This window comes from Heterodontus francisci, chromosome 4 (genome assembly GCF_036365525.1).
Source record: "Heterodontus francisci isolate sHetFra1 chromosome 4, sHetFra1.hap1, whole genome shotgun sequence".
NCBI classification, from domain to species: Eukaryota; Metazoa; Chordata; class Chondrichthyes; order Heterodontiformes; family Heterodontidae; genus Heterodontus; species Heterodontus francisci.
In genome coordinates, this window is record NC_090374.1 from 192100605 (window position 1) to 192125036 (window position 24432).

The 24432-nt window shown below is 42.3% G+C and overlaps 1 protein-coding gene across 2 annotated transcripts in view; it reads left to right on the plus strand.

Annotated features, from left to right (window-relative positions):
- Positions 1–24432, plus strand: part of LOC137369466 (lysine-specific demethylase 4C-like) — a 537539-nt gene that overhangs the window by 274792 nt on the left and 238315 nt on the right. For both annotated transcript variants that reach the window (XM_068030713.1, XM_068030714.1), the window contains exon 12: positions 3158–3284. In XM_068030713.1, the coding sequence (XP_067886814.1) occupies positions 3158–3284 (127 nt within the window). The remainder of the gene's footprint in view (positions 1–3157; positions 3285–24432) is intronic.

Sequence of the window (24432 nt, forward strand, 5' to 3'; positions counted from 1 at the left end):
GATAGGTAACAGGTATAGGAGATGTCTTAAGGATATTTAAATTGAACATGATTGCAGTGCTGGAAGATGTGAGTACATTAATGAAGCTATAGATCAGAAGAATTCATGCACTGTAGATGTGTGGAATGGAATCTTATCAAAAGCATTTAATATTGTGTTAGATTACTGCTTTTAAATAGATGTGGATAAATATCTGGCTAAGAACAGGGTTGAAGATTAAGTACAGAAGTAAACATTTAATGTTGCCTGTGCTCTGGTAATATAGAAGTGCTGTTTGTAGAATACAAATGATTAGAGTTGAATCATACAGCCTACTCTTGATAATTCTTTGGAAAGAATTGAATTATCCAGTCATTTGAAATAACCAAGTCTCTTAAAATAGCACAGTAGCCCTATTAAGTACACTTCACATTTGAATTATCCAGTAATCTGAATTAGGCAACTTTGAGTTAACAAGACTGGCCTGTAATGTTGAATCACTGATATTTTGAAGGTAAGAGAAATTTCACAGAAGTTTACCTTGGTAATTCACCTTTCTCAGCAGCTTAAATAAAAATTCAGTAGTATGAAGCGAGGTAAATTGTCTTACGGAAGGATTTGGTTCAATTGGCTGAAGATTTATCTAGTTTCTTACCTCATTTTTGTTATTACAACTGCCAGTTAAGTGGTCTTTATGGACCAATAGATTCAATTCTGATTTATTAGTTATTTACTGTAACTGAAGGCAAGTAATCTCTGACCAATCTTGCGTTTTAATTATAAAATAATGACTAACGGCCTAGAAGTAGTTGCTCCCAATTCTGCCAGAGAAAGTCAATCCAAGATTTGGTACTTAATCACATACATGTACTGAGCTATTTGGAATTTTTAAAAAGTAACTACTTTTGTGTGGAACAAAAAGAAAAACTGCTATAAACACTCAGCATGTTAATCAGCATTTACAGAGAGGATGGACACATTGGATTTTCAGGTGGGGACCCTTCATCAAAATTTGGAAGATATCATAAATGAACAACATTTAAAAAGGCACAGAACAAGGGGAAAAGAGAGGAAAGAGACACAAACACACTCACTCGCACTCATTCTTTCCTTCTCTGTTGCATTTATATAGCGCCATTCACAATCTCAGGACATCCCAAAGTACGAACATACGAATTAGGAGCAGAAGTAGGCCATTCGGCCCCTCGAGCCTTCTCCGCCATTTAATAAGATCACGGCTGATCTGTTTGTGTTTAGAATTCCGCACTCCTCCCATCTACCCCTGATAACCCTCGAGTTCCTTGCCTAACAAGAATCTATCTACCTCCGCCTTAAAAATATTCAATATACGAAAGTGCTTTATAGCAAATTAATACTTGTTGAATTATATTCACTGTTGTAATGTGGAAGATGAAAAATAGTCAACACCAAGGGTTTGGATCAGCATGGCATTCAGACAGCCATCTGTTACCAATTTAGTTGATTGTTGCTATTTGAAGAGATGCTACAAAATAACACCATTCTTCCTGTCTGAAGTTCGTGAAGATCATGCACACAAGTAGTTTGAGTGGATTTTTATCCAAAATCCTAATTTCAAGCCACACCTTTCACTGATCTCTAGAAACAAGAAGATATTGGCTTCCCAATATTACTCATCATTTAATAATTCATTAATAAAACAGAAGGTCACTGTTACAACTTTGTTTGTTTGCTCATAGTTATTGATATTCACAGTAATGTGAGCTTGGGTGTTGCAAAATTGTTTATCTTCAGGGTGCCTGTTAAACTGCAGTAGTTCCCAAGGCCACTATTATTATTTTCCAAGGCAGAAGAGTGTTTTCAATTACAGTAGGATAGATTTTCCTTTGCTTTTTAAGTTTAGGATAAAACATTCATTTTCATTGTGATCTGTCCCAATGACAAAATGTTAGATACTTCATGAAACAAAAAATTAAGAGTTTTTTTTCCTGTCAAGTCTCCTTTTGAGTTCCTATCTAAGGTGCAAGTGGAATGATCTCACACCCTCCAGTATTCAGTTATGCAGGAGAAATGGAGGCTCATAGATGGACCTGTGCTGGATTTGGGAGGATTGTCAAGCAGTGTCAAGTCCCATTAAGATTCTGGAATAATTTAGCCAAGATTTGCAGTGAATTAATACTTTTAATGTAGTAGCTATGGACAAGTGCCTATTATAATGTCAGGATTTTCCTTCTCCAGTCATTGCCAGTTTAGTCCAACATTTCTTTACTGTCAGTAGATCTGGCAACATCTGTGGAGAGAGAAATAGCATTTCAGGTCAATGACTCTTTGTCAGAACATCGGAAGGGTCATCAACCTGAAATATTAACTCTCTTTTTCTCTCCGCAAGTGCTGACAGATCTACTGGGTATATCCAGAATTTTCTGTTTTTATTTCAGATTTCCAGAATCCAGGACTTTGCTCTTGTATTGCTTTATTGTCCCTTGGCTTTTTTAAATTATTATTTTTGTTTTTTCTCAAATTTTCGCTGGCAATTTTCACCTGTCCTTTTATGGAGGCATTGACTCCTTGCTAGGGTATTGTTCCCACAAGTATTTGTTGCCCTTTGCAGCCTCATCAAGTGGCAGTTATTCACGTGTAAGCCTTACCTGTCAAGAGCCTGCAGGATATTGAACTTGAATATATTGGACTATAAAATGCGGTCTGGAAGAGGGGAGCCACTAGAACCGAGCCCAATTCACTACCCACCCGACATCCACATATATGGAGTTGCTGGAAGTGTAGAACCCTGATTTTTTTCCCCCCTTCCTTTATCTTGAGACCACTTGTAGCTTCCTATGATCCCCCGACTCCTCTAACTGAGATCTGTATGGCTCAACTACCCACTGGATAAATATCAAGAGAAACATAATTTTAGTTTCTTTCATTGCAATTTTGTGGAAGCAATTCAAAGTGCAGCTGGCTTGTTGAGTTTAGAACAGTTGGAATTAGGCAGGGGTTTACTTTGTCTTACTGTAAGTTTGAGAGTATCTTAGTGTTGCAGTAATGTGTAGAAGAATAAATTATGCATAAGTTTGATTCTGACAAGGTACATTATAGCAAGTCTTAAATACACAATTTTATTTCATGGAAAGTTTGCTTTAAACTAGGTAGCAGTTTTTATGTTATGAAAAAGATGAAAGTATTTTTCTCTTTTCAGTTTCCAGAACAGTTCATCAGAAACGTAGGGAAAAAGAAATCCGCCAAGAGTCGACGGCATCCCTTGTGCAAACCACCTGCAAGATCCCCGTCAACTTTGGTCAAACAAGAATTGATTAGTGATGAAGGTTAGTATTTTAGATACCATGCCTGGATTTGAGCTGCGTAATAATAATTTCTCTTGTCCACATTGTAAACACATATTCAGAAGTTTTGCAGAATATATTTTGTGCATGAAAAACATTTTAATGTTGCATGCAGTTTAAGACTTCCTAAAAGCTCATAAGTAAATACTGCTGTTATAGTTCATTACTGTGGTGTATATCTACGAAAGAGTTTAGACACTGAGTCGCACTTCAAGTGAATGCCCTGCTGTCAACGTAAGTAGATTGCCTATAATCCAAAAGTTGCAACATCTTTAATTTCATAGGTGTCTCAGATTTTAGTTCTAGTTTAAACAGGCACTCTTCACTTCTCGAGTTAACTGTAGGCTCCACATTGAAATACTAAATTTATTTACAATAACTTTAACAAGTCAAGGTCCATTCAGAACAGAACAATTCTGTATAGTAACTGGAGTAATTTCTTAGACTGTAGATGGCTGATTCTCTCTCTTCAGTAGTGAATAGTATTTAGGCCTGGATTTTGCAGTCAGCAGTGAAGGAATGGTGCTTGCCATTCACCTTGCTGCCTACAGAGATATTACTGGCTTTAGAGCAAAAACCTCCTATCATTGGGCCTATATTCTGGCACAGCATCCTGTACAGGGGACCTGTGGCATCTGTGAATAGGGAAAGCAATAGTGAGGTTCTTCAACCGAACAGATTAAAGAGTACTCATTGAGCCATGCAGAGTCCAAACCAGGAAGTACAAAGCACGAGATTTAAATGATGTACCGTAAGCAAAGTAAAGATTGGGAAATACAGATTGGAATTAAGGTGGGGGTGGGGAGAGAAGATAAGAGACAGGCAAGAACAGTTTAAAAAAAAAAGAAACATTTACATTTTTTTGTCTCCAGCACTAAATTTCTTCTGAGGGAATGAATCTCCATATTAGTAAAAATAATACTTTACGTCCAGAGAGGTTGTTCAGTGGTAATGATCACTTATCACGCCTTGAAAAACTCTTAACTCCAGAATGCACCAACCATAACTTTTTCTGCCATTGTTAGTGCAGAGCTAGTGGGCAAGTAAGCAACTTAACACTGCTGCAATTATTTCAATGCCGAGTCTATTGGTGAGGGCTGCAATGCTACACCCTGTGGATGAACTGGGTATCACTCACAGCAACTTATGGACTTCCACATTTAATTGCAGATGTGCAGGTGCCAGATGTTGCTCGCCAATTTACCCCATAGTAACAGTGAGTGCTGATAACCTCAGCATTATTAATACAGCAAACTCTCGACCAATGTCTTTTGCCACAAATCTACTTCTTACTCCAGTGCTGACCTCACAGCAGTTTCCCACAGACTTGCTGGGAATTTCAGTATTTGATTGGGAGAACTGCCTAGAAATTCCCACTGTTTGTGTTGCATCGCGCTCTCATTATTTTCTCACTCTTCACTGCAGTCCTTAAGCTGAGTGTTTATATTCCCTGTTTTCGCGTGATATGCCCAGAGATTGTAGTTAATTCAATGCATGCATAAAACTAAGGTTCTGTCTTAAAGTAGGATCAATGTTAGGATCATTGCTCTTTGCCATTTTTATTAATGATCTAGATGTAGGTGTTGGGGACATGATCTGCAGGTTTTCAGATGATACTAAGACTTGTAGGAGTACCAGCATTATAGACTATGCTTGACTGCTTCAGTAGGATCTTGAGGCACTGGAGAATTGGGCTTGTGACTTAGATAAGTGCAGTGTTATGCATGTGGTTAGGGTGAATGCTGAAACATACATACACCTTTCAGGGAAAAGCATTAAAGCAGGTGGAGAAAGAAAGATCTGGATTTAGATCTGAATTTAAACTATTCTGATGCTAAGAAGGTCTGGTGAAAATCTGAAGTCCACTTTTTACCATTGGCAATTTCTTGTACTGATGCCACAGTCATAATTTAAATGGAGCCTATTTTGCAATTTTGAAGAAAATATAAAATTTAAATTAAGAAAGTAAGTGCTGATGTTAAAATGCAAACGTCATCCAAATTTTCCTAGTTCCCAAAATGATATTTCATGCACCATTTTTCATTTCTGAAATCACTGCTTTAATTCAGTAATTGGAATTGAGTGAAGCTTTTAAAAGGAAAATAGATTCACTGCTTTTCTTCTGAAATTGGGCAGCTGAATATTTCTAGAGTGATAGTTCATAAATGCTGATGGGTCCTGAAACTCCAGTCACCTGCTGCTAGGCCTCAGAAACTTCCGTCCCAGTGCTCCCAAACCCAGGATTTACTTCCTCATGTTCGCACACATTGAGCCATCTCTCCCAGTGGTTACAGCAACCTTTCCCCTGTTCCTCCAGATTCACATGACCCTACCATACTCTGGGCTCACTCTCAATTGAATGAAGCTTTTAAATTAAGTAAATTATCCTGTTTTGTCGATAGACAATGTAACTCCACATTGTGACAAACACACATTCCTGGATATAGAACAATTTTGGTTATGATCTCTCCTTTTTTTTGTAGATCAGTGTTATTTAATGGGATGACTTTCTTGTTACATTTCTGGAACACTGGGAGGGTAGTAAGGTGTGCATGTGCTGGGAAGGGTGCTATTATCTTTGAGAAATCTGAGTGTACTGGACTTAGAAGAAATGTTCTAAGCTATGCAGGTGCACGGCCTTGCAGCAATCTGGAACTTACAACGCAGGGAACTAACAGGCCGTGCACAACCAATGCTCCCTCTAAGATGCGCGCATGTGTGCCCGTAGCAGCAATCTTAAAGGGATTGTGCAGTACAACAACCAGGCTGTGCACAGCAAAGAGAACTTAGAAGGAGCGTTGAAATATGGGGATGGGTTGTTGCTGGATCTGGGGAACTCGGGATAAATTGCTTGGATTTGGAAGCACTGGGAGAACTGGGATTATGGTGTGGGGCGCCAGGACGGAAGATTCTTACAAACATGGATTTGGGGTTCCGGGATCCAGTAGTACTCGGGAGGTAGGACTATGGTCTGTCAAGATTGAAGGAGTGTGGCAGCTTTTGAGGGAGTTGAACTGGGTTTGTGAATATTAGAGAACATAAGAAATAGGAGCAGGAGTAGGCCATTTGGCCCTTCAAGCCTGGCCCGCCATTCAATAAGATCATGGCTGATCTGTCCTGGACCTCACCACCTCTTTCGTGCCAGCTCCTCATAGCCCTCAACTCCCCGATATTTCAAAAATCTATCTACCTCCTCTTTAAATGCGTTCAGTGATCGAGCCTCCACAAGTCTCTGGGGTAGAGAATTCCAGACATTCACTACCCTCTGAGAGAAGAAATTCCTTTGCATCTCAGTTTTAAATGAGTGTCCCCTTATTCTGTAACTATGTCCCCTAGTTCGAGATTCCCCCACTAGTGAAAACATCTTTTTAGTTTAGTTTAGAGATACAGCACTGAAACAGGCCCTTCGGCCCACCGAGTCTGTGCCGACCATCAACCACCCATTTATACTAATCCTACACTAATCCCATATTCCTACCACATCCCCACCTGTCCCTATATTTCCCTACCACCTATCTATACTAGGGGCAATTTATAATGGCCAATTTACCTACCAACCTGCAAGTCTTTTGGCTTGTGGGAGGAAACCGGAGCACCCGGAGGAAACCCACGCAGACACAGGGAGAACTTGCAAACTCCACACAGGCAGCGCCCAGAATTGAACCCGGGTCGCTGGAGCTGTGAGGCGGCGGTGCTAACCACTGCGCCACTGTGCCACCCTTCTTCTCAACAATTACCCTGTCAAGCCCCTTCAGAACCTTGTATGTTTCAATAAGATCACCCCTCATTCTTCTAAACTCTAATGAACAAAGGCCTCACCTGTTTAGCCGTTCTTGATAAGTCAACCCCTTCACCCCAGGAATCAGCCTAGTGTATCTCTTTTGATCTGCCTTCAATGCCAGTATATCCTTTCTTAAATACGGGGACCAAAACTGTACACAGTTCTCCAGGTGCGGCCTGACCAACACCCTGTACAGTTGTAAAGAGACTTCCCTATTTTTAAACTTCAACCCCCTAGCAATAAAGGTCAAAATTCCATTTGCCTTTTTAATTACTTGCTGCACCTGCATGCTAACATTTTGTGTTTCATGTACAAGAACACCCAGATCCCTCTGTGCTGCACTTTGTTTGGAGTCTCTTTCCATTTAAGTAATAGTCTGCCTTTTGATTCTTCTTACCGAAGTGCATGACCTCACACTTTCCTACATTAAACTCCATCTGCCAAGTTTTTGCCCACTCACTCAACCTATCTATATCCCCTTACAGATTCCTTATGTCCTCATCACAAAATGCCCTCCCACCTATTTTTGTATTGTCAATCTTGTGCAATAATCTTTTATGTGGCACTTTATCGAAAGCCTTCTGGAAATCCAAATACACTACATCTACCGGTTCCCCTTTATCAACTGTGCTTGTTATATCCTCAAAAAACTCTAGCAAATTTGTCAAGCATGATTTCCCTTTCACAAAGCCATGTTGACTCTGTTTGATTGTGTTAAGCTTTTCTAACTGTCCTGCTATTTCTCCCTTTAATAATGGACTCTACCATTTTTCCAACGACCGATGTTAGGCTGACTGGCCTATAGTTTCCTGCTTTTTGCCTCCCTCCCTTCTTGAACAGGGGCGTCACATTAGCGGTTTTCCAATCTGCTGGGACCCTCCTGGAATCCAGTGAGCTCTGGTATATTATGACCAATGCCTTCGCTATCTCTGCAGCCACTTCCTTTAAAACCCTTGGATGTAGGCCATCAGGTCCTGGCGACTTGTCTGCCTTTAGTCCCATTAGTTTGTCAAATACTTTGTCCCTCCTGATAGAGACTGTTACAAGATCTTTCCTCCCATTAGCTCCTTGCTTATCTGATAACTGTGGGATGTTTATAGTGTCCTCCACCGTGAAGACCGATGCAAAATATTGGTTTAAATTATCTGCCAGGAGGCAGGGATGTAGCACTATTGTAAAGGGAGCGTGTCGACTAGTGTTGCGGGAGGAATCGGGTCTGGCATTGTGCAGGAGAATCTGGCTCATCCCACCCAGGAGCATGAGGTCACTCAGGCTCCACATTCCTTAGCTGTTGATCCAGTACCAGTTTTATGTATTAAATGTGTTTTAGTACGGTAGTTGATGACTTGAACTCTTACTCAAAATATCACAGCTGTAATCGTAATATTTAAAATCAAATAACGCTGATGATGCAATTAAATTCTCAAACGCAAAGGCTAAAACAGATATGTGTATGTAATGAGCCTGTGCTGCTTAGTTGGAAAGTTTTAAAACGTCATTTTTTTTGTCTTTAAGGAAAAATATCAGTAACCTTTTCAGGTAATGTCCCTCTCCGTCCCTCTGCCTCGCTCTCTCCGTCCCTCTGCCTCGCTCTCTCCGTCCCTCTGCCTCGCTCTCTCCGTCCCTCTGCCTCGTTCTCTCCGTCCCTCTGCCTCGCTCTCTCCGTCCCTCTGCCTCGCTCTCTCCGTCCCTCTGCCTCGCTCTCTCCGTCCCTCTGCCTCGCTCTCTCCGTCCCTCTGCCTCGCTCTCTCCGTCCCTCTGCCTCGCTCTCTCCGTCCCTCTGCCTCGCTCTCTCCGTCCCTCTGCCTCGCTCTCTCCGTCCCTCTGCCTCGCTCTCTCCGTCCCTCTGCCTCGCTCTCTCCGTCCCTCTGCCTCGCTCTCTCCGTCCCTCTGCCTCGCTCGCTCCGTCCCTCTGCCTCGCTCGCTCCGTCCCTCTGCCTCGCTCGCTCCGTCCCTCTGCCTCGCTCGCTCCGTCCCTCTGCCTCGCTCTCTCCGTCCCTCTGCCTCGCTCTCTCCGTCCCTCTGCCTCGCTCTCTCCGTCCCTCTGCCTCGGCCTCGCCCCGTCCCTCTGCCTCGGCCTCGCCCCGTCCCTCTGCCTCGGCCTCGCCCCGTCCCTCTGCCTCGGCCTCGACCCGTCCCTCTGCCGCGGCCTCGCCCCGTCCCTCTGCCGCGGCCTCGCCCCGTCCCTCTGCCGCGGCCTCGCCCCGTCCCTCTGCCGCGGCCTCGCCCCGTCCCTCTGCCGCGGCCTCTACCTCCCTTGTTCTGCTTCTGCCTCTGCCTTCGCCTCTCTCTGTTTCCCTCCGCCTCTGCCTCCCTCGCTGTGCTTCCGCCTCCCTCTCCGCCTCCCTCGCTCTGCCTCCGCCTCCCTCGCTCTGCCTCCGCCTCCCTCGCTCTGCCTCCGCCTCCCTCGCTCTGCCTCCGCCTCCCTCGCTCTGCCTCCGCCTCCCTCGCTCTGCCTCCGCCTCCCTCGCTCTGCCTCCGCCTCCCTCGCTCTGCCTCCGCCTCCCTCGCTCTGCCTCCGCCTCCCTCCCTCCATCCGGCTCCTGCCCTCCGCCTCTCGCCGCCTCTGCCTCCGCCTGCCCCCCCCCCCCCCTCCCCTCTCTCTCTCTCTCTCTCTCTCTCGTTGCACAAAGAATGAGGTCCCATTAGCCTCTCCAGTTGATCTGGAGGGAGGAAGGACTGCTTAGGTTTGAGTGAATGTTGGAACAATTAACAAAATTGAAATTATTAAAAAGAATAGATGGGTCTCGGTGTGAGACAAAATTTTAGGAGCCTGCAAAAGGCTGTTGGCAAGCAAGTCAATTTCTAAGTAGTAATAAATGGTGACAAGTATTTTTGTTTAAAAGGTATCCACATGAATTATTACAACATAATTCAAAGAGCAAAAGATTAATGCTAAATGTATTTGTGTTATAGAAAGCAGGAAACATTACTAATTTTTAGGTATAGATAATTTGCTGTTTGAAATGCGCAGTGATTTCTTGGTATTCTTTTTTAGGCTGGTAGAATTGAAATTAGGGCATTCATTTAACTTTTTCTGTAATTCTTAATTTCAACAAGGTAATTTGAATTGACAATACTAAAACCTTACTGAGCTGAAGGCACAACCTATTCTATCACTAACATCTAAAATATTTCATTATGTTTGTAATACTCTATTGGATAGCTGAATTGCTAGCATGTTTATGACTATTTAGTTGTAGAATTTCAGCACAAAATCTTTTAAATTTGTCCAGTTTGCTAGGCCATTTCACTGAGCTTTCTACCATATCATTTCCAAAAAGTAAAACACATGCTTTCCATCTTCATTCCTATTGATACATTGGATCATGATCCAAAGATTCCAGCTTCTTGAGCAGCTGCAGGTAGTGGCACCTCCAGCAAACGTGACTTGTCTCCAGTAAACTGAACAATAAACTACAAGGCAGCATAGGCAAGTTTGGTTTCGGGTTGAAAGTTAAATATATGCTTTTAAAAAAAAAATTTGAAGTTTCTAAACATCTGTTTGTGAGCAACTGTATATTAAATTGTAAAATAATTTTTGTCGAAGACATGTTGCAATATTAACCCTTTAAATCACTTCAGTGTAAATTACATCAGTTAATTTCAGCAGGAACCATTATATAAATACTATATTTTCTGCTGTTTTCAGTAATTTTGCTCGTTTACTTTATCACTTTACGATACGCAAAAAAAAAAGAATTGCAATCCTTCCTGAAGTTCTTGTGGGTGATGTTTGATGATGGCTGTTCCCTCTGCCGACAGATTTTCGTGGTCGGGTCTAATTTGCGTGCAAGTGGCGAGCAGCCAGTATTAATTATGTTACATATAGGCAGGTCTCCGTTTAGCAGGGCAGAAAATCTGGCTGCACAGTGGATTGTCATTAGCTCGCTGCAGCAACACTTGAGGAGTGGGTACATTGAGAGTGAAATAAAGCAGCAGTTTTCAACACAGAAGAAACTTTTGTAGCACCCCATGCATTAAGGAGATGAAATAATGGAAGGTTTTAAGGCATAAAACACATAAGAAACTGTAGCAAAAATGACTGTCAGACCTCTGTCAGCTTTTCTGGACAGCAGGTAAGGATCTCTTTAAATATTGCAGCATTTGACCAACTGCTCACCTGCACTGCCCACGTAGTTTGTGGACAGGTTGTGTAGTTTGTGGTAGCAATGCAGATAGTTGAAGATGGTGTTGGAGACTTAACTGCGTCATTTATCCTCTATATACCTACATTAATGTGGTCTTTTGCCTGTTTTTGGCTGGAATGCTGACCACCTAAATTGAGGTCTATCTAAAAATCAGAATTGGCAGACTTCCAACAGTAAGTTGGCAGGACCTTGTTCTCATTTTTGTCCAGCTAATTTCCACAAAAATCATCTCCCCCCAGCCCCCCACCACCCACACCCAGTGTTTTAGTAGTATTCACTTCACCCCAGTAACAAAGAATATTGTGATCAGGGTAATATTATGTTTTAGTAGCTATTTCTCATTGATATCAAGATGAAAGCCAGACTTTTCCATGTATGAGGGTCTGCTGTATGGTTGTGGGGTTCAGAAAAATATACTAAGGTGTGGCTTGTATGCCTGCTTTTACACTTTATCAAAATCATATTTTAGTGGAAAAATAGTTGCGTGAATTGTTTAACAATTTAATATGCAAAGTGTAATCATTTAACCATTTATTCAAATAAAATATATTAGGTTACATTATTCATGTTATTTCATGGCATGGCATCTACTGCGAGATTTCTAATTGGCTGAGATGCAATTGGATTCAAGTTACGGTATTAATAATACTATCCATTTTGCTTGCGGAAGAACAATCCGTAAAGTTCCTTTGCAGCTTGCCAATTTAATCCCTGAGGAGGTCATGTAGAATTTACTAACTAAAATCGCAAGTAGTGAAAAAAATCAATGCTTGACTGTACAGAATCACTAAGTACAAGGTTCCATCATAGAATCTTTAGAAAAGAAATAATCACTTTTTTTGTTCATGCTGCTGTACAGTGCTCATAGCAACCATAGTCTGAAGTAGTTTTTTTTAAAATAACAAGGTCAAATAGAATGGGCACTAGTTTTGTGACAATAGAAAAATCTCTTATAGAAGCTGTTCCTTTGCCCAAGGTAATATCTCCATTTCAAGAATGGTGAAACATCCAATCTTAACAGTATGAGTAGAATAATGAATTGGACTCCTTTGTTTTCATTGATTAGGATTTCAAAGTTTTTATCTCACTTCTCAATATTTCTCAGCTAATACTAAGTGATGGCTTTTTGAATTGGGTTTCAAGTACCAGTGAGACATTTGAATTCAGCTTTTGCACTTGCTATTGTGTATTAGAGTGTGTCATTTTTTCAGGCGTTGTCTCTATTTACCAAAGATTGCTTGTTTGCTTTTCTTTACCTATTTTAGCTGGCTATGTAATATTAATTGTCCAAGGAATTTGACTGTAGGTGCAGCAAGTGCAATAGTGCTGCTGCCCCAAGGTTGCAATCTTCAATTAAGAGTACCTACTTTTATTCACTCACTTGAGCATATCCATTTGCTACCAATTGCCATGGCCTTAACTTTTCTTTCAACTTTGTACACATCATATGACTACAAAATTTCTGTCCCAACTTCACGACAACGTTTAGATACAGAAAGTTAATTTAGAGATTCCAGTGATTCCTGGGGATGTTTCTAATCATGTCAGCTCTGCATGAGGTGTCTCCTGTGAGAACGTGCTCTTGAGAGAAGGGGCAGTATGTTTGCTTGAATAAGAAAAGGAGTCATGGGTCCTGCCCTTCCTTCCACTTCAACAGTACAGGAGAAAAGAAACAGATGGGCAGTTAGACAGTAAGGAGAGAGACAGAGGTGCATATCTGGGCTTGGTTCTGGAACCTAAAATACAGGAGGTGAGTTTTTGCAGTTTTTCAGGAAGAAAAGTAATGACAATAACAAGTAAGTCAACCCATTAAGAGACATGGTTTAGCATTTTTTTCCCTGCTCGAGGAGAGAAGTGGGACTTGTCTTGATTAGCACTCAATTTTCTGAAAATAAGGTAGCATACCAATTCAAATCTGGCTTGTCTCAGTAAAATATTTCTCCGTTACTTACTGAAAGAATGGAGAAGCACACATGAGGCAAATGCAAAAGACCCAATTTCTGATTCAGATCCTGGGTTTTGTGGTTGTATCATGAGATATCTGGCATTATGGAACACTCCTGAATGCAAGATGCTTGAACATCTTACAGGAATGACTACCACAACTAAGAGGCTATCAAAGGCAGACCCATAGCGTGCAACTACAGCTAATAAATTATTTCAATTACCACAATAGAAATATAAAATCTAAAACCAATTTATATAAATACTGACTACTTACTAATTATTCACCATTTTAACAGTAAAGTTAATACATTTTTGTCTATTGCAAACAGTTTACCATAGTTAAGTGCACTCTCATCTCTGCGATGAAGGTTTGTGGGTTCAAGCCCCACTCCAGACACTTGAGCATTATAATTCAGTGCAGTACTAAGGGAGTGCTGCGCTGTTGAGTGTCTTGTCTTTTGGAGAGATGTTTAATTGAGGCTCCATCTGCCTTTTCAAGTAGAAGTAAAAGATACCAAGGCACGATTCTGGGAAATAAACACAGTAATTCCCCCGGTGGCCCGCCCAACATTATACCTCAACCACCGCCACTAAAACGGATTAACTGCTCACTTATCACTGATAGGATTATGGGATCTTGCTGTGCACAAATTGGCTGCCAAGTCTGCAGAGGAAAGATTGAGTCACTGGTCAGAAAGCATTTGATTACTGGTTGTGAAGCACTTTAGGACAGTACTATATAAATGCTTACATTTGTTCATTGTTCTTTCCTTTATTAAATTATTCAGTGACTTTCATTGAAAGTTCATATATATAAATCTTTAAAGATGGCAGGACAAATCAATACAGCGGTTTAAAAAAAATATGGAATCCTTGGCTTTATAAGTGGAGGTATAGAGTACAAAAGCAAGGAAGGCATGCTCAATTTTTAGAAATCACTAGTTAGGCCTCAGCTGGAGTATTGTGGCCAGTTCTGTGCACTGCACTTCAGAAATAATGTCAAGACCTTAGAGAGAGTGCAGAGGACATTTACTAGTTTGGTACCAGGCCTGAGGGACTTTGGTTACGTGGAGAGGCTGAAGAATCTGTTATTGTTTTCTTTAGAGTAGAGAAGGTTTAGGGGAGAGTTGTCCATAATTATGAGTTATTTTGATAGAATAGATAGGGAGAAATTGTTTCCACTATTGAGAGGGTTGGGAACCAGAGGACATAGATTTAAGGTGATTGACAAAAGAACCAGTGAGGAGATGAACATTTTCTTTATGCAGTGAGCTATGATGGTCTGGAAAGCATTGCCTGAAAGAGTAGTGGAAACAGATTCAGTGGTAACTTTCAAAAGGGAATTAGATATATACTTAAAGGACAAATTTGTAGGACTATGGGGAACAAGCAGGGGACTTGCAAAGGGCTGGCACAGCCACAATGGGTAAATGGCCTCTTTCTGTGCTGTATGATTGTATGAAATAATTTTCAAATTTCAACATTTTAGAAAGCTACAGTAAATTAAAATTTGATAGCACATTTTACACTTTACATTTTGTAATATTGCACTTCTAAATAAGAAACTAACTAGAAATGTTAATGAGGAGTGCTATATTTACATAGAAGATTTTAATTATTTGTTGTATAAAGTGCAAAACTTTATTTTTTATAGATGCCATTTAAGCTGTACTCCCACTTTGAGATTATTTATCCTTGCCGAATACCATTCTCTCTGGTAGCTGGTGAATAAATGGGCAACATGATTTAAGTCAGTCAGGAGGTACACAGGGCCACCTTGGAATGAATTATCATGATCAGCATATGCTTTTGATTCATTTTCTGTTCCTTTCATTCCTCCATTTTGTTATTCAATTATATTTTGAATCGCGTTGATAGATTTGTTCCTGTACAGTCCCCAGTATTTGCTGACGATATGTGATAGCTGGTAAAACAAGGTAGCAGTGTAAACGTCCTATGTTTAAAAAGAATGCCTCCAGTGACTTAGTGTTCTGTGGTAAAGATTCCTCAACAAAATAACTATTGAATAAATAAGCAGATCGGTTAACTTTCAATTCTGTAATTCACAGAATCCACCCAGGTTAATTTGATATCTGAATTAATAATTCATTAAATTGTCAAAGACTCTCAGTACAGCTGTTTCTGCCCGAAATAAATGAAGCACTTAAGACACTATAACCGGCAACTTTGAAATTGATAATGCAAATGGATAATGGTTATTGCTTTTTGAATGATATACGCGGCTGTCTGTTTTAAGCTTGGATGTTTTAAGTGGGGGGCGGAGTCTGTATATTAATTTTCTAAAAGCAGAATATTGCAGATGCTGGAAATCTGAAATAAAAACAAAAAGTGCTGGAAATACTTAGCAGGTCAGGCAGCATCTGTGGAGAGAGAGAAGCAGAGTTAACATTTCAGGTCAGTGACCTTTCATCAGAACTGGCAAAAGTTAGAAATGTAATAGGTTTTAAGCAAATAAAGTGGGGGTGGGGCAAAAGAGAACAAAAAGGAAGGCGTTGATAGGACAGAGGGTCACAGAGAATAACTGACAAGGAGGTCATGGAGCAAAGGCGAAGGCTGTGTTAATGGTGTAGTGAAAGTTTAGTTTAGTTTCGAGATACAGCACTGAAACAGGCCCTTCGGCCCACCGAGTCTGTGCTGACCATCAACCACCCATTTATACTAATCCTACACTAATTCCATATTCCTACCACATCCCCACCTGTCCCTATATTCCCCTACCACCTACCTATACTCGTGACAATTTATAATGGCCAATTAACCTATCAACCTGCAAGTCTTTGGCTGTGGGAGGAAACCGGAGCACCCGGAGGAAACCCACGCAGACACAGGGAGAACTTGCAAACTCCACACAGGCAGTACCCAGAATCGAACCTGGGTCACTGGAGCTGTGAGGCTGCGATGCTAACCACTGCGCCACTGTGCCGCCCTAAGTCAAAGCATTAGTGCAGAAAAGGTGTGAAATGACAGAATAATGAAAGTCCAAGCCAAAACCACAAACATTAAAAAAAAAAGTGGGCAGGCACATGGTAAAAAAAATTGACTGATGAAACAAACTTAAGATAAAATAAAACTAAAAATAAAAAAAGGGGGGCCAGTCATGATCTGAAATTATTGAACTCAACGTTCAGTCTGGTAGACTGTAGCATGCCTAATCGGTAAATGAGGTTCTGTTCCTCGAGCGTTGATGTTCACTAGAATACTGCAGCAAGCCCAGGACAGAGATATGGACATGAGAGCAGGGGGGATTATTGAAATGGCAAGCAACAGGAAGGTCAGGGTCATGTTTTCAGACTGAGCGAAGGTGTTCCACAGAGTGGTCACCCAGTCTGCGTTTGGTCTCCCCAATGTAGAGGGGACCATATTGTGAGCAGCGAATACAGTATACTACATTGAAGGAAGTACAAGTAAATCGCTGCTTCACCTGAAAGGAGTGTTTGGGGCCTGGGATAGTGAGAAGAGAGGAGGTAAATGGGCATGTATTACACCTCCTGCAATTGCATGGGAAGGTGCCATGGGACGGGGACAAGGTGTCGGGGGTAATGGAGGAGTGGACCAGGGTTTCGCGGATGGAACAATCCCTTTGGAAAGCTGACGGGGAGGGGAAGATGCGTTTGGTAGTGGCATCATGCTGGACATGGTGGAAATGGCGGAGGATGATCCTTTGGATCTGGAGGCTGGTGGGGTGGAAAGTGAGGACAAGGGGAACCCTGTCACGGTTCTGGGAGGGAGGGGAGGGGTGAGGGCACAGGTGCGCGACATGGGCTAGACACGGTTGAGGGCCCTGTCAACCACAGTGGGGGGAATCTGCGGTTGAGGAGAAAGGAAGACATATCAGAAGCGCTGTTGTGGAAGGTTGCATCATCACAGCAGATGCATCAGAAACTGAGAAACTGTGAGAATGGAATGGACTCCATACAGGAGGCAGGGTGTGAAGAAGTGTAGTTGAGGTAGCTGTGGGAGTCAGTGGGCTTATCATGGATATTAGTAGACAGCCTATCCCCGGAGATGGAGACAGAGAGGTTGAGGAAGGGAAGGGACGTGTCGGAGATGGACCATGTAAAGGTGAGGGAAGGATGGAAATTAGAAGTAAAGTTGATAAAGTTTTCCAGTTCGGGCAGGAGCAGGAAACGGCACCAATACAGTCACCAATGTACCGGAAAAAGAGTTGGAGCAGGCGGCCTGATTAGGACTGGAATGTGGAATGTTCAACATATCCCACAAAAAGACAGGCATAACTCGGACCCACGTGGGTACCCATAGCAACACCTTTTACTTGAAGTAAGTGAGTGGAGTTGCAGGCGGAAGGAAGTGGTTGTAGATGGGGACTGGTTGGGCTGCTGTTCAAAGAAGAAGCGGAGAGCCCTCAAATTATCCTGATGGGGGATGGAGGTGGAGAGAGATTGGACGTCCATAGTGAAGAGGAGGCGGTTGGGGCCAGGAAACTGGAAATTGTCAAAATGATGTAGGGCGTCAGAAGAGTCACGGATGTAGGTGCGAAGAGACTGGACCAGGGGAGAAAAGATAGCGTCAAAATAGGAAGAAATAAGTTCACTGGGGCAGGAGCAGGCTGACACAATGGGTCTGCCAGGACTGTCCTGTTTGTGGATTTTAGGAAGGAGGTTGAAGCGGGCTGTCCGGGATTGCGTAACTATGAGGTTGGAAGCTGTAGAGGGATGTTCTCCAGAGGAGATGAGGTCAGTGACAGTCCTATGGACAGTAGCTTGATATTCGGTGGTGGGGTCATGGTCCAGGGGGAGGTAGGAAGAAGTGTCTGGGAGTTGGCGCTCAGCCTCTGCAAGGTAGAGGTCGCTACGTCACACAACAACAGCACCACCCTTGTCAGCGGGGTTGATCACAATGTCGGGGTTAGACCTAAGAGAACGGAGTATGGCAAGTTCAGAGGGAAACAGGATAGAGTGAGTGAGGGGAGCAGAGAAATTGAGACGGCCGATGCCTTGCCGACAGTTTTCAATGAAAAGATCAAGAGCGGATAAGAGGCCAGAGGGAGGGGTCCGGTGGAGGGAGAATGCTGGAGGCGGGTGAATGGGGTTCCTGGTCAAAGTGAGCATGGAGGCTAAGGTGATGGAAGAAGAGCTCAACGTTATGCTGAATGCAAAATTCATTGAGGTGGGAACCTAAAGGGATAAAACTGAGACCTTTGCTGAGTACAGATCATTCAGTGTCAGAGAGGGGAAGGTCAAAGGGTACAGTGGATACACAGCAAGGGGTCATATCAGAATGGATGGATCAAAGGGAAGTGAAGGGGAAGGAGGATCCGCAGGGGCATGAGTCCCTATCAGCTGCTGGAGCTTGCGTTCCTGAACACCTGAAAGGAAGAAAAAAAGTTTTTTGTTAATGCGTTGGATAAGACGAAGGATGGAATGAAACTGCGGAGTAGAACAGCTTCGAGATAAGGTGAGGCGATGCTTCTGAAGAGAGAGGTCCAGTGTGTACATGTGGCAGTGCTTGGCACTGAGTGTGGATCTCAGGATGCGGCGAGAACAGCAGTCTGAGGAACGTTGTATTTCTCAGATACCTGTAATCCTGGATGGATTCAAAACATGAAGGATGAAACTTCAGTTGGAATCCACGTGGAATTTTCTACTTTGTTTTACTTGATCTTCATGGGCATTACTGCCGAGAGTTGTGCAGTGTTGTAGAGGTGGGGAGAATGAGACTGATCTTGTGGCAAAAACTGGGGAAAGATTTCTGCGGTTCTTGACTGAGGCACATTAAAACTGATCTTGAGGAATGTGGCTACATGGACTTGAGATGAATCAGATAATTTTGGCTCGAAAAATGAATTGATGTGATCAGACTTGCAGGAGATGGCTTAAATAACATTAGGTAGGTAAATTCAGAAACAAACGACATTACTCTCAAAGATGTTGGTATGTATTTGTTCTGGATTTTCATTTCATTAAGTATTTATAATAAAATTTCATAGCATTGCAAGCGAGAAATACACTGAGGTATAATTATTTGCACCCAGATATTTGGCAATATGGCTTTTTTAGAATATTATAACCTCCTCCATAAAATTGTTCTGCAATCCAATTTTGAACCTAATTAAACTGAAACAATAAAAATTCATTTCAATTGTTTATTATACACCAGGGTGTTCAAAAAAAGGGAAGTTATTTCGCTTTTTGAAAGCATGAATAGAATAAAATGGAATTGACCTTCAGCGATTACTTGGATATGTTTTTTTAAAAACCTCACCTCATTCACTTCTAAAAGTTGTTATTAGTTGCTAGCACGTAGAAGCATTTATGCTTCTGAAAGGCTACACAATTCCATGTGGTCTCAGATGAGCCATTCGAAAAATTACAACAGAACTTTCTTCCTGACTCTTTTATCATCAGCATGGGGCTGAGGGAGTACCTATAATCTACACGGAATTCTCCTGATTTTAAAAGAAATAACCTCCTGGGGTAGTACGGCAGTGTTAGTAAAAGACTCTATCACAAGGCTGGAACATAAAGATGTCTTGGGGATTGTTTTGACATTGAATTCATATAGGTAAAGTTAAGAAACAGGAAATGAAATAGTACAAATCTTGATTTGCATTACACTGAATTTCAAACATCCTCGGATATACAAGTTGCAGCAGAGGACTGGAGGGAAACACGTCAATTCCAAAGAAGAGATGGGGGATATGCTAGGTGACTTCTGACAAGTTAACCCAATATCGGTATTGGGTGAACAACTAGAGGCCATGATGCAGGATAAGAGTCACATTTTCCTGGAGGATCATGGGTTAATTAAGTACAGGCAACACAAATATCTGAAAGGCCAGTTGTGTCTGACAAATTTAATAGTGCTTAAATTCCATATAAAATAGTACAATAGTAATTGAGGGATTAGCAATAATAATGGCACTCTTTGAGATATTAGGGGCTGGATTTTACCGTATGTGGATGGGACTTCACCACCGACGTAAAAGTCGGTGGCGAACCCACTTCTGCCTAGCTCAGGAATCTGACCGGCATTTTACTGGCCCCCGGGCTTTAATTGTCCCGAGGCGGGACTTGCACCCGTTTGAGGGAAGGAGGTCCCGCCTCAGTGAGCTGCCGGCCAATCAGTGGGCGGGCAGCTCTTAGTCCCAGCAGTGCCATCGGGAGTGGTAGCCCCGAGGAAGATGCTATGGAGCCAGGACTGAAGGTATGTTGGGTTGCCTCGACCGATGGGATTGGTCGTGCCAGCGAGGCAAGGGAAGTCGTTTGGGGGGGGTGGGGGGGGGCTTCTTGGGTACCGCGGGTGATTTGGGAGGCAGGGCGGCCCTCAATCGGGCACGCTGTGCCCAACTGCCATGCCCCCCCCCCCCGGCATGTGGAAAGGCCAGCAGCTGTCGCTCGGTGGTCTTCCACATCCCCAGCATGCCCGCTTGCCACAGGTAAAATACCCGTGGAGGAGGGTGAGGGCCCTTAAGTGGCAGTTAAGTGGCCACGTAAGGGCCTTGATTGGCCTTGGGCAGGCGGGTTGTTGCACCCCCCCCCCCCCCACCCGCCTAACCACTGTAAAGTTGGCAGGAGCAGGGCGGGAAGACTTCCCAGAGCCTCCTGCTCAACTTTATACCGCCCCCACCCCAGCATCCGACCTGCTGGGGCGACGTAAAATTTAGCCCCAGGTATTCTTCTGTATTAATATATAAGATGGAAAGCTATTTTCTGCCATGTAGCAGGACAGTGATAAAGAGGCATGATTTGCATTTGTGTGCGCAACATTTACCATGTTCAGAAACTATGAATTTAGGATAACTTGTGTTTGCCTACGAAGTTAGATAAATAAGTCAATGGGATTTATCACCATCAGGTTTTTTTTTCTCTTGAGCTCTAGGTATGTCAGATTGCAACCATGCAGATCTGAATGAGTTGCAAAGAAAATAGTTTTTTAAAAAAGTAATAAAAAGTGAATCCGTCCTCAGCAGACTAGACTAGCAGTCATCAGCACTGTCTGTCAAACCTATTACAAGTTGTAAAATTCAGAATCTTGGAATATCTGTTGTGATTTTGATCAATTTACACCTGTGTATATTTCTGGCAAATCTGGTTTGATATAAATTACATCACAGGTGTCTAATCTCTATTTTAGTGCATATATAATTATTGATTTACTGTCCCTGTATCTTCACACATCATGTTAACGTCCTGACAGGAATCACGATACTATACACTCAGCAGGTTATTGACTTTTACGCTCAAAAAACCCTTCTGGCTATTCTTGGCCCATTAAAAAAAAGGGTAAATTAATTACATAGAATATAATTAGTCATTATGATTCCACAGACTTGATATTTTAATGTCACTCCCCCTCTACATCTGCCAATGCAGTAACTATTGAGCAGCTAAGATACACAATGTCATACTCTGCTGAGGCCAGCCAGCATAGTTTTAATAAAAGCAGATGCTGGAAATCTGAAATAGAAACAAAGTGTTGGAAATACTAATGAAAGGTCACAGATCTGAAACGTTAACTCTGCTTCCATCTCCACAGATGCTGCCAGACCTGCTGAGTATTTCCAGCACTTTCTGTTTTTATTTCAGCGTAGTTTTAACCTAGTTACTTTGATGATACAATGGCATACTAAGCCTCAATTACCTGAAAATCTTCTCGGCCATTCAGAGGCCAAAACATGGCCCAACTCCAGCATGGTTAACATAAAGCTATGGAGGCACTAGAAAACAGATAAACCTACTGAGAATGGAGATGAGGAGAGAATGGATAGGAGATGAAAAGACAGGTGAGTGAAAGTCAGGTTTTTAAAACTTTCATTTTAAATGTGTTAAATTATGACAACAATAATGGCAACTGTTGCATTTAACTACTATTAGTACTCTTAACAGGATATTTTGGGAACGCACTGCCCGGGCAGCACACAGTTATTTGGGAATGTCCATAATTTAGGGGATAAACATTTGGGTTCAGCAGACTATCAGAGGGAACAAGTACAATCAATAATTTTTAACCCTTTATCGAGGTAATACTTTTGGTCTAGAGAAATCTGCTGATAATTTTAAACTTGATTCAAATGATCTTCTTCTTTGGCTTCCTTGTCTCGAGAGACAATAGGTAAGCGCCTGGAGGTGGTCAATGGTTTGTGCAGCAGCGCCTGGAGTGGCTATAAAGGCCAATTCTAGAGTGACAGACTCTTCCACAGGTGCTGCAGATAAAATTGGTTGTCGGGGCTGTTACACAGTTGGCTCTCTCCTTCCGCTTCTGTCTTTTTTCCTGCCAACTGCTAAGTCTCTTCGACTCGCCATGCTTTAGCCCCGCCTTTATGGTTGCCCGCCAGCTCTGGCGATCGCTGGCAACTGACTCCCACAACTTGTGATCAATGTCACAGGACTTCATGTCACGTTTGCAGACGTCTTTAAAGCGGAGCCATGGACGGCCGGTGGATCTGGTACCAGTGACGAGCTCGCTGTACAATGTGTCCTTGGGGATCCTGCCATCTTCCATGCGGCTCACATGGCCAAGCCATCTCAGGCGCCGCTGGCTTAGTAGGGTGTATATGGTGGGGATGTTGGCCTCGAGGACTTCTGTGTTGGAGATACGGTCCTGCCACCTGATGCCAAGGATTTTCCAGAGGCAGCGAAGATGGAATGAATTGAGACGTCGCTCTTGGCTGACGTACGTTGTCCTGGCCTCGCTGCCGTAGAGCAAGGTACTGAGGACACAGGCTTGATACACTTGGACTTTTGTGTTCTGTGTCAGTACGCCATTTTCCCACACTCTCTTGGCCAGTCTGGACATAGCAGAGGAAGCCTTTCCCATGCGCTTGTTTAATTCTGCATCGAGAGACAGGTTACTGGTGATAGTTGAGCCTAGGTAGGTGAACTCTTGAACCACTTCCAGAGCGTGGTCGCCAATATTGATAGATGGGGCATTTCTGATGTCCTGTCCCATGATGTTGGTTTTCTTGAGGCTGATGGTTAGGCCAAATTCATTGCAGGCAGCTGCAAACCTGTCGATGAGTCTCTGCAGACACTCTTCAGTGTGAGATGTTAATGCAGCATCGTCAGCAAAGAGGAGAATGATAGAAGTAATCTAAATCAAGACTGAATACGAATGAAAAGCAGTTAGGGTTTCCATAATTTATTTATTGGCCATGTATTATAATGGAGCATTTTCGATGTCATGCAAAAAGTGGCAGATTGTCCTGTCGTGCTCGTTTGGATATATTTGAGATGTCCTCCATTATTTTTCATGTCTGATTTGCTTTTTGGTTTGAAGACACCCATCACGTTGAAAGTGGAAATAGTTCTTTAAATTTTGATGAAAGAACTAGCAGATTAGGAGTTTTATTTGCAGTTGGACTAATGCCTCAAGAAACCATCACCAGTAGTTCTGCTGCTTTGAAACTTAAGGCAAAGTTGGATAAATTTTGAGTTAGAGGAAGATGTGGAGCTATGGGGATGGATCGGGCAGTGGGATTAGTTTTAAATTGCTCTCTCCTATGGTACATTGAACCTAACGATGCAATGGCTATTGTTCGACTTGTGTTCATTGATCTGAAAGATGCCTATTTTCAATTTGCCAATTTTGAATGCTGCAAGAAACCTCTATTTTTCTAAGTGGTGGGAAGATATCTCCAATACTGCAATTTCAAATCTCTGGATGGCTTGTTCCTCACCTCATTTTAAAAAGTTACATTTGCAATAAAGCTCAACAAATATGTCAAAGATGGTGCAGATATTTACATAATTAAGTCATGTATTCCCAGATGGCTGGTTTTAGGTTTCTGGTTTCTAACCATCTTAATATGTTGTGCTTCATTACTCCTTCCCAATGAGCTCAATCCACTCTTCATTCACAGATAAACTCCACCATGGCTGCTTTTCCTGCTGATGAGTTTTTCTCCCATTGATTCCCCTCCGGACACACACTACTCTCCATTCTGAGCTCTGGCTGCCTCTGTGTCACTCCCTGCTCTATTTATGGTCATAGATCCAGCTCTGGACTTCACTCGCTACTTTCTGTTCCTCCTGCCTCACACATTCTTGCATCTTGATTAATTTTGTAGAAAACATGTTTAAACAATGTATGCTTTTAAGAGACATATGCACAGATTGTTGAGAATGAACAAAAATCTAATTGTGCACAAGTAAACATGAAGCTGTAGGAGGAATTATAAAAAATGGATAGTTGGGCTGAATGCAAAGCCAATATTAGACAATAAATCTGATTGAGAAAGCAAATAAAATACAAATAATTAGGGGTATAAGGT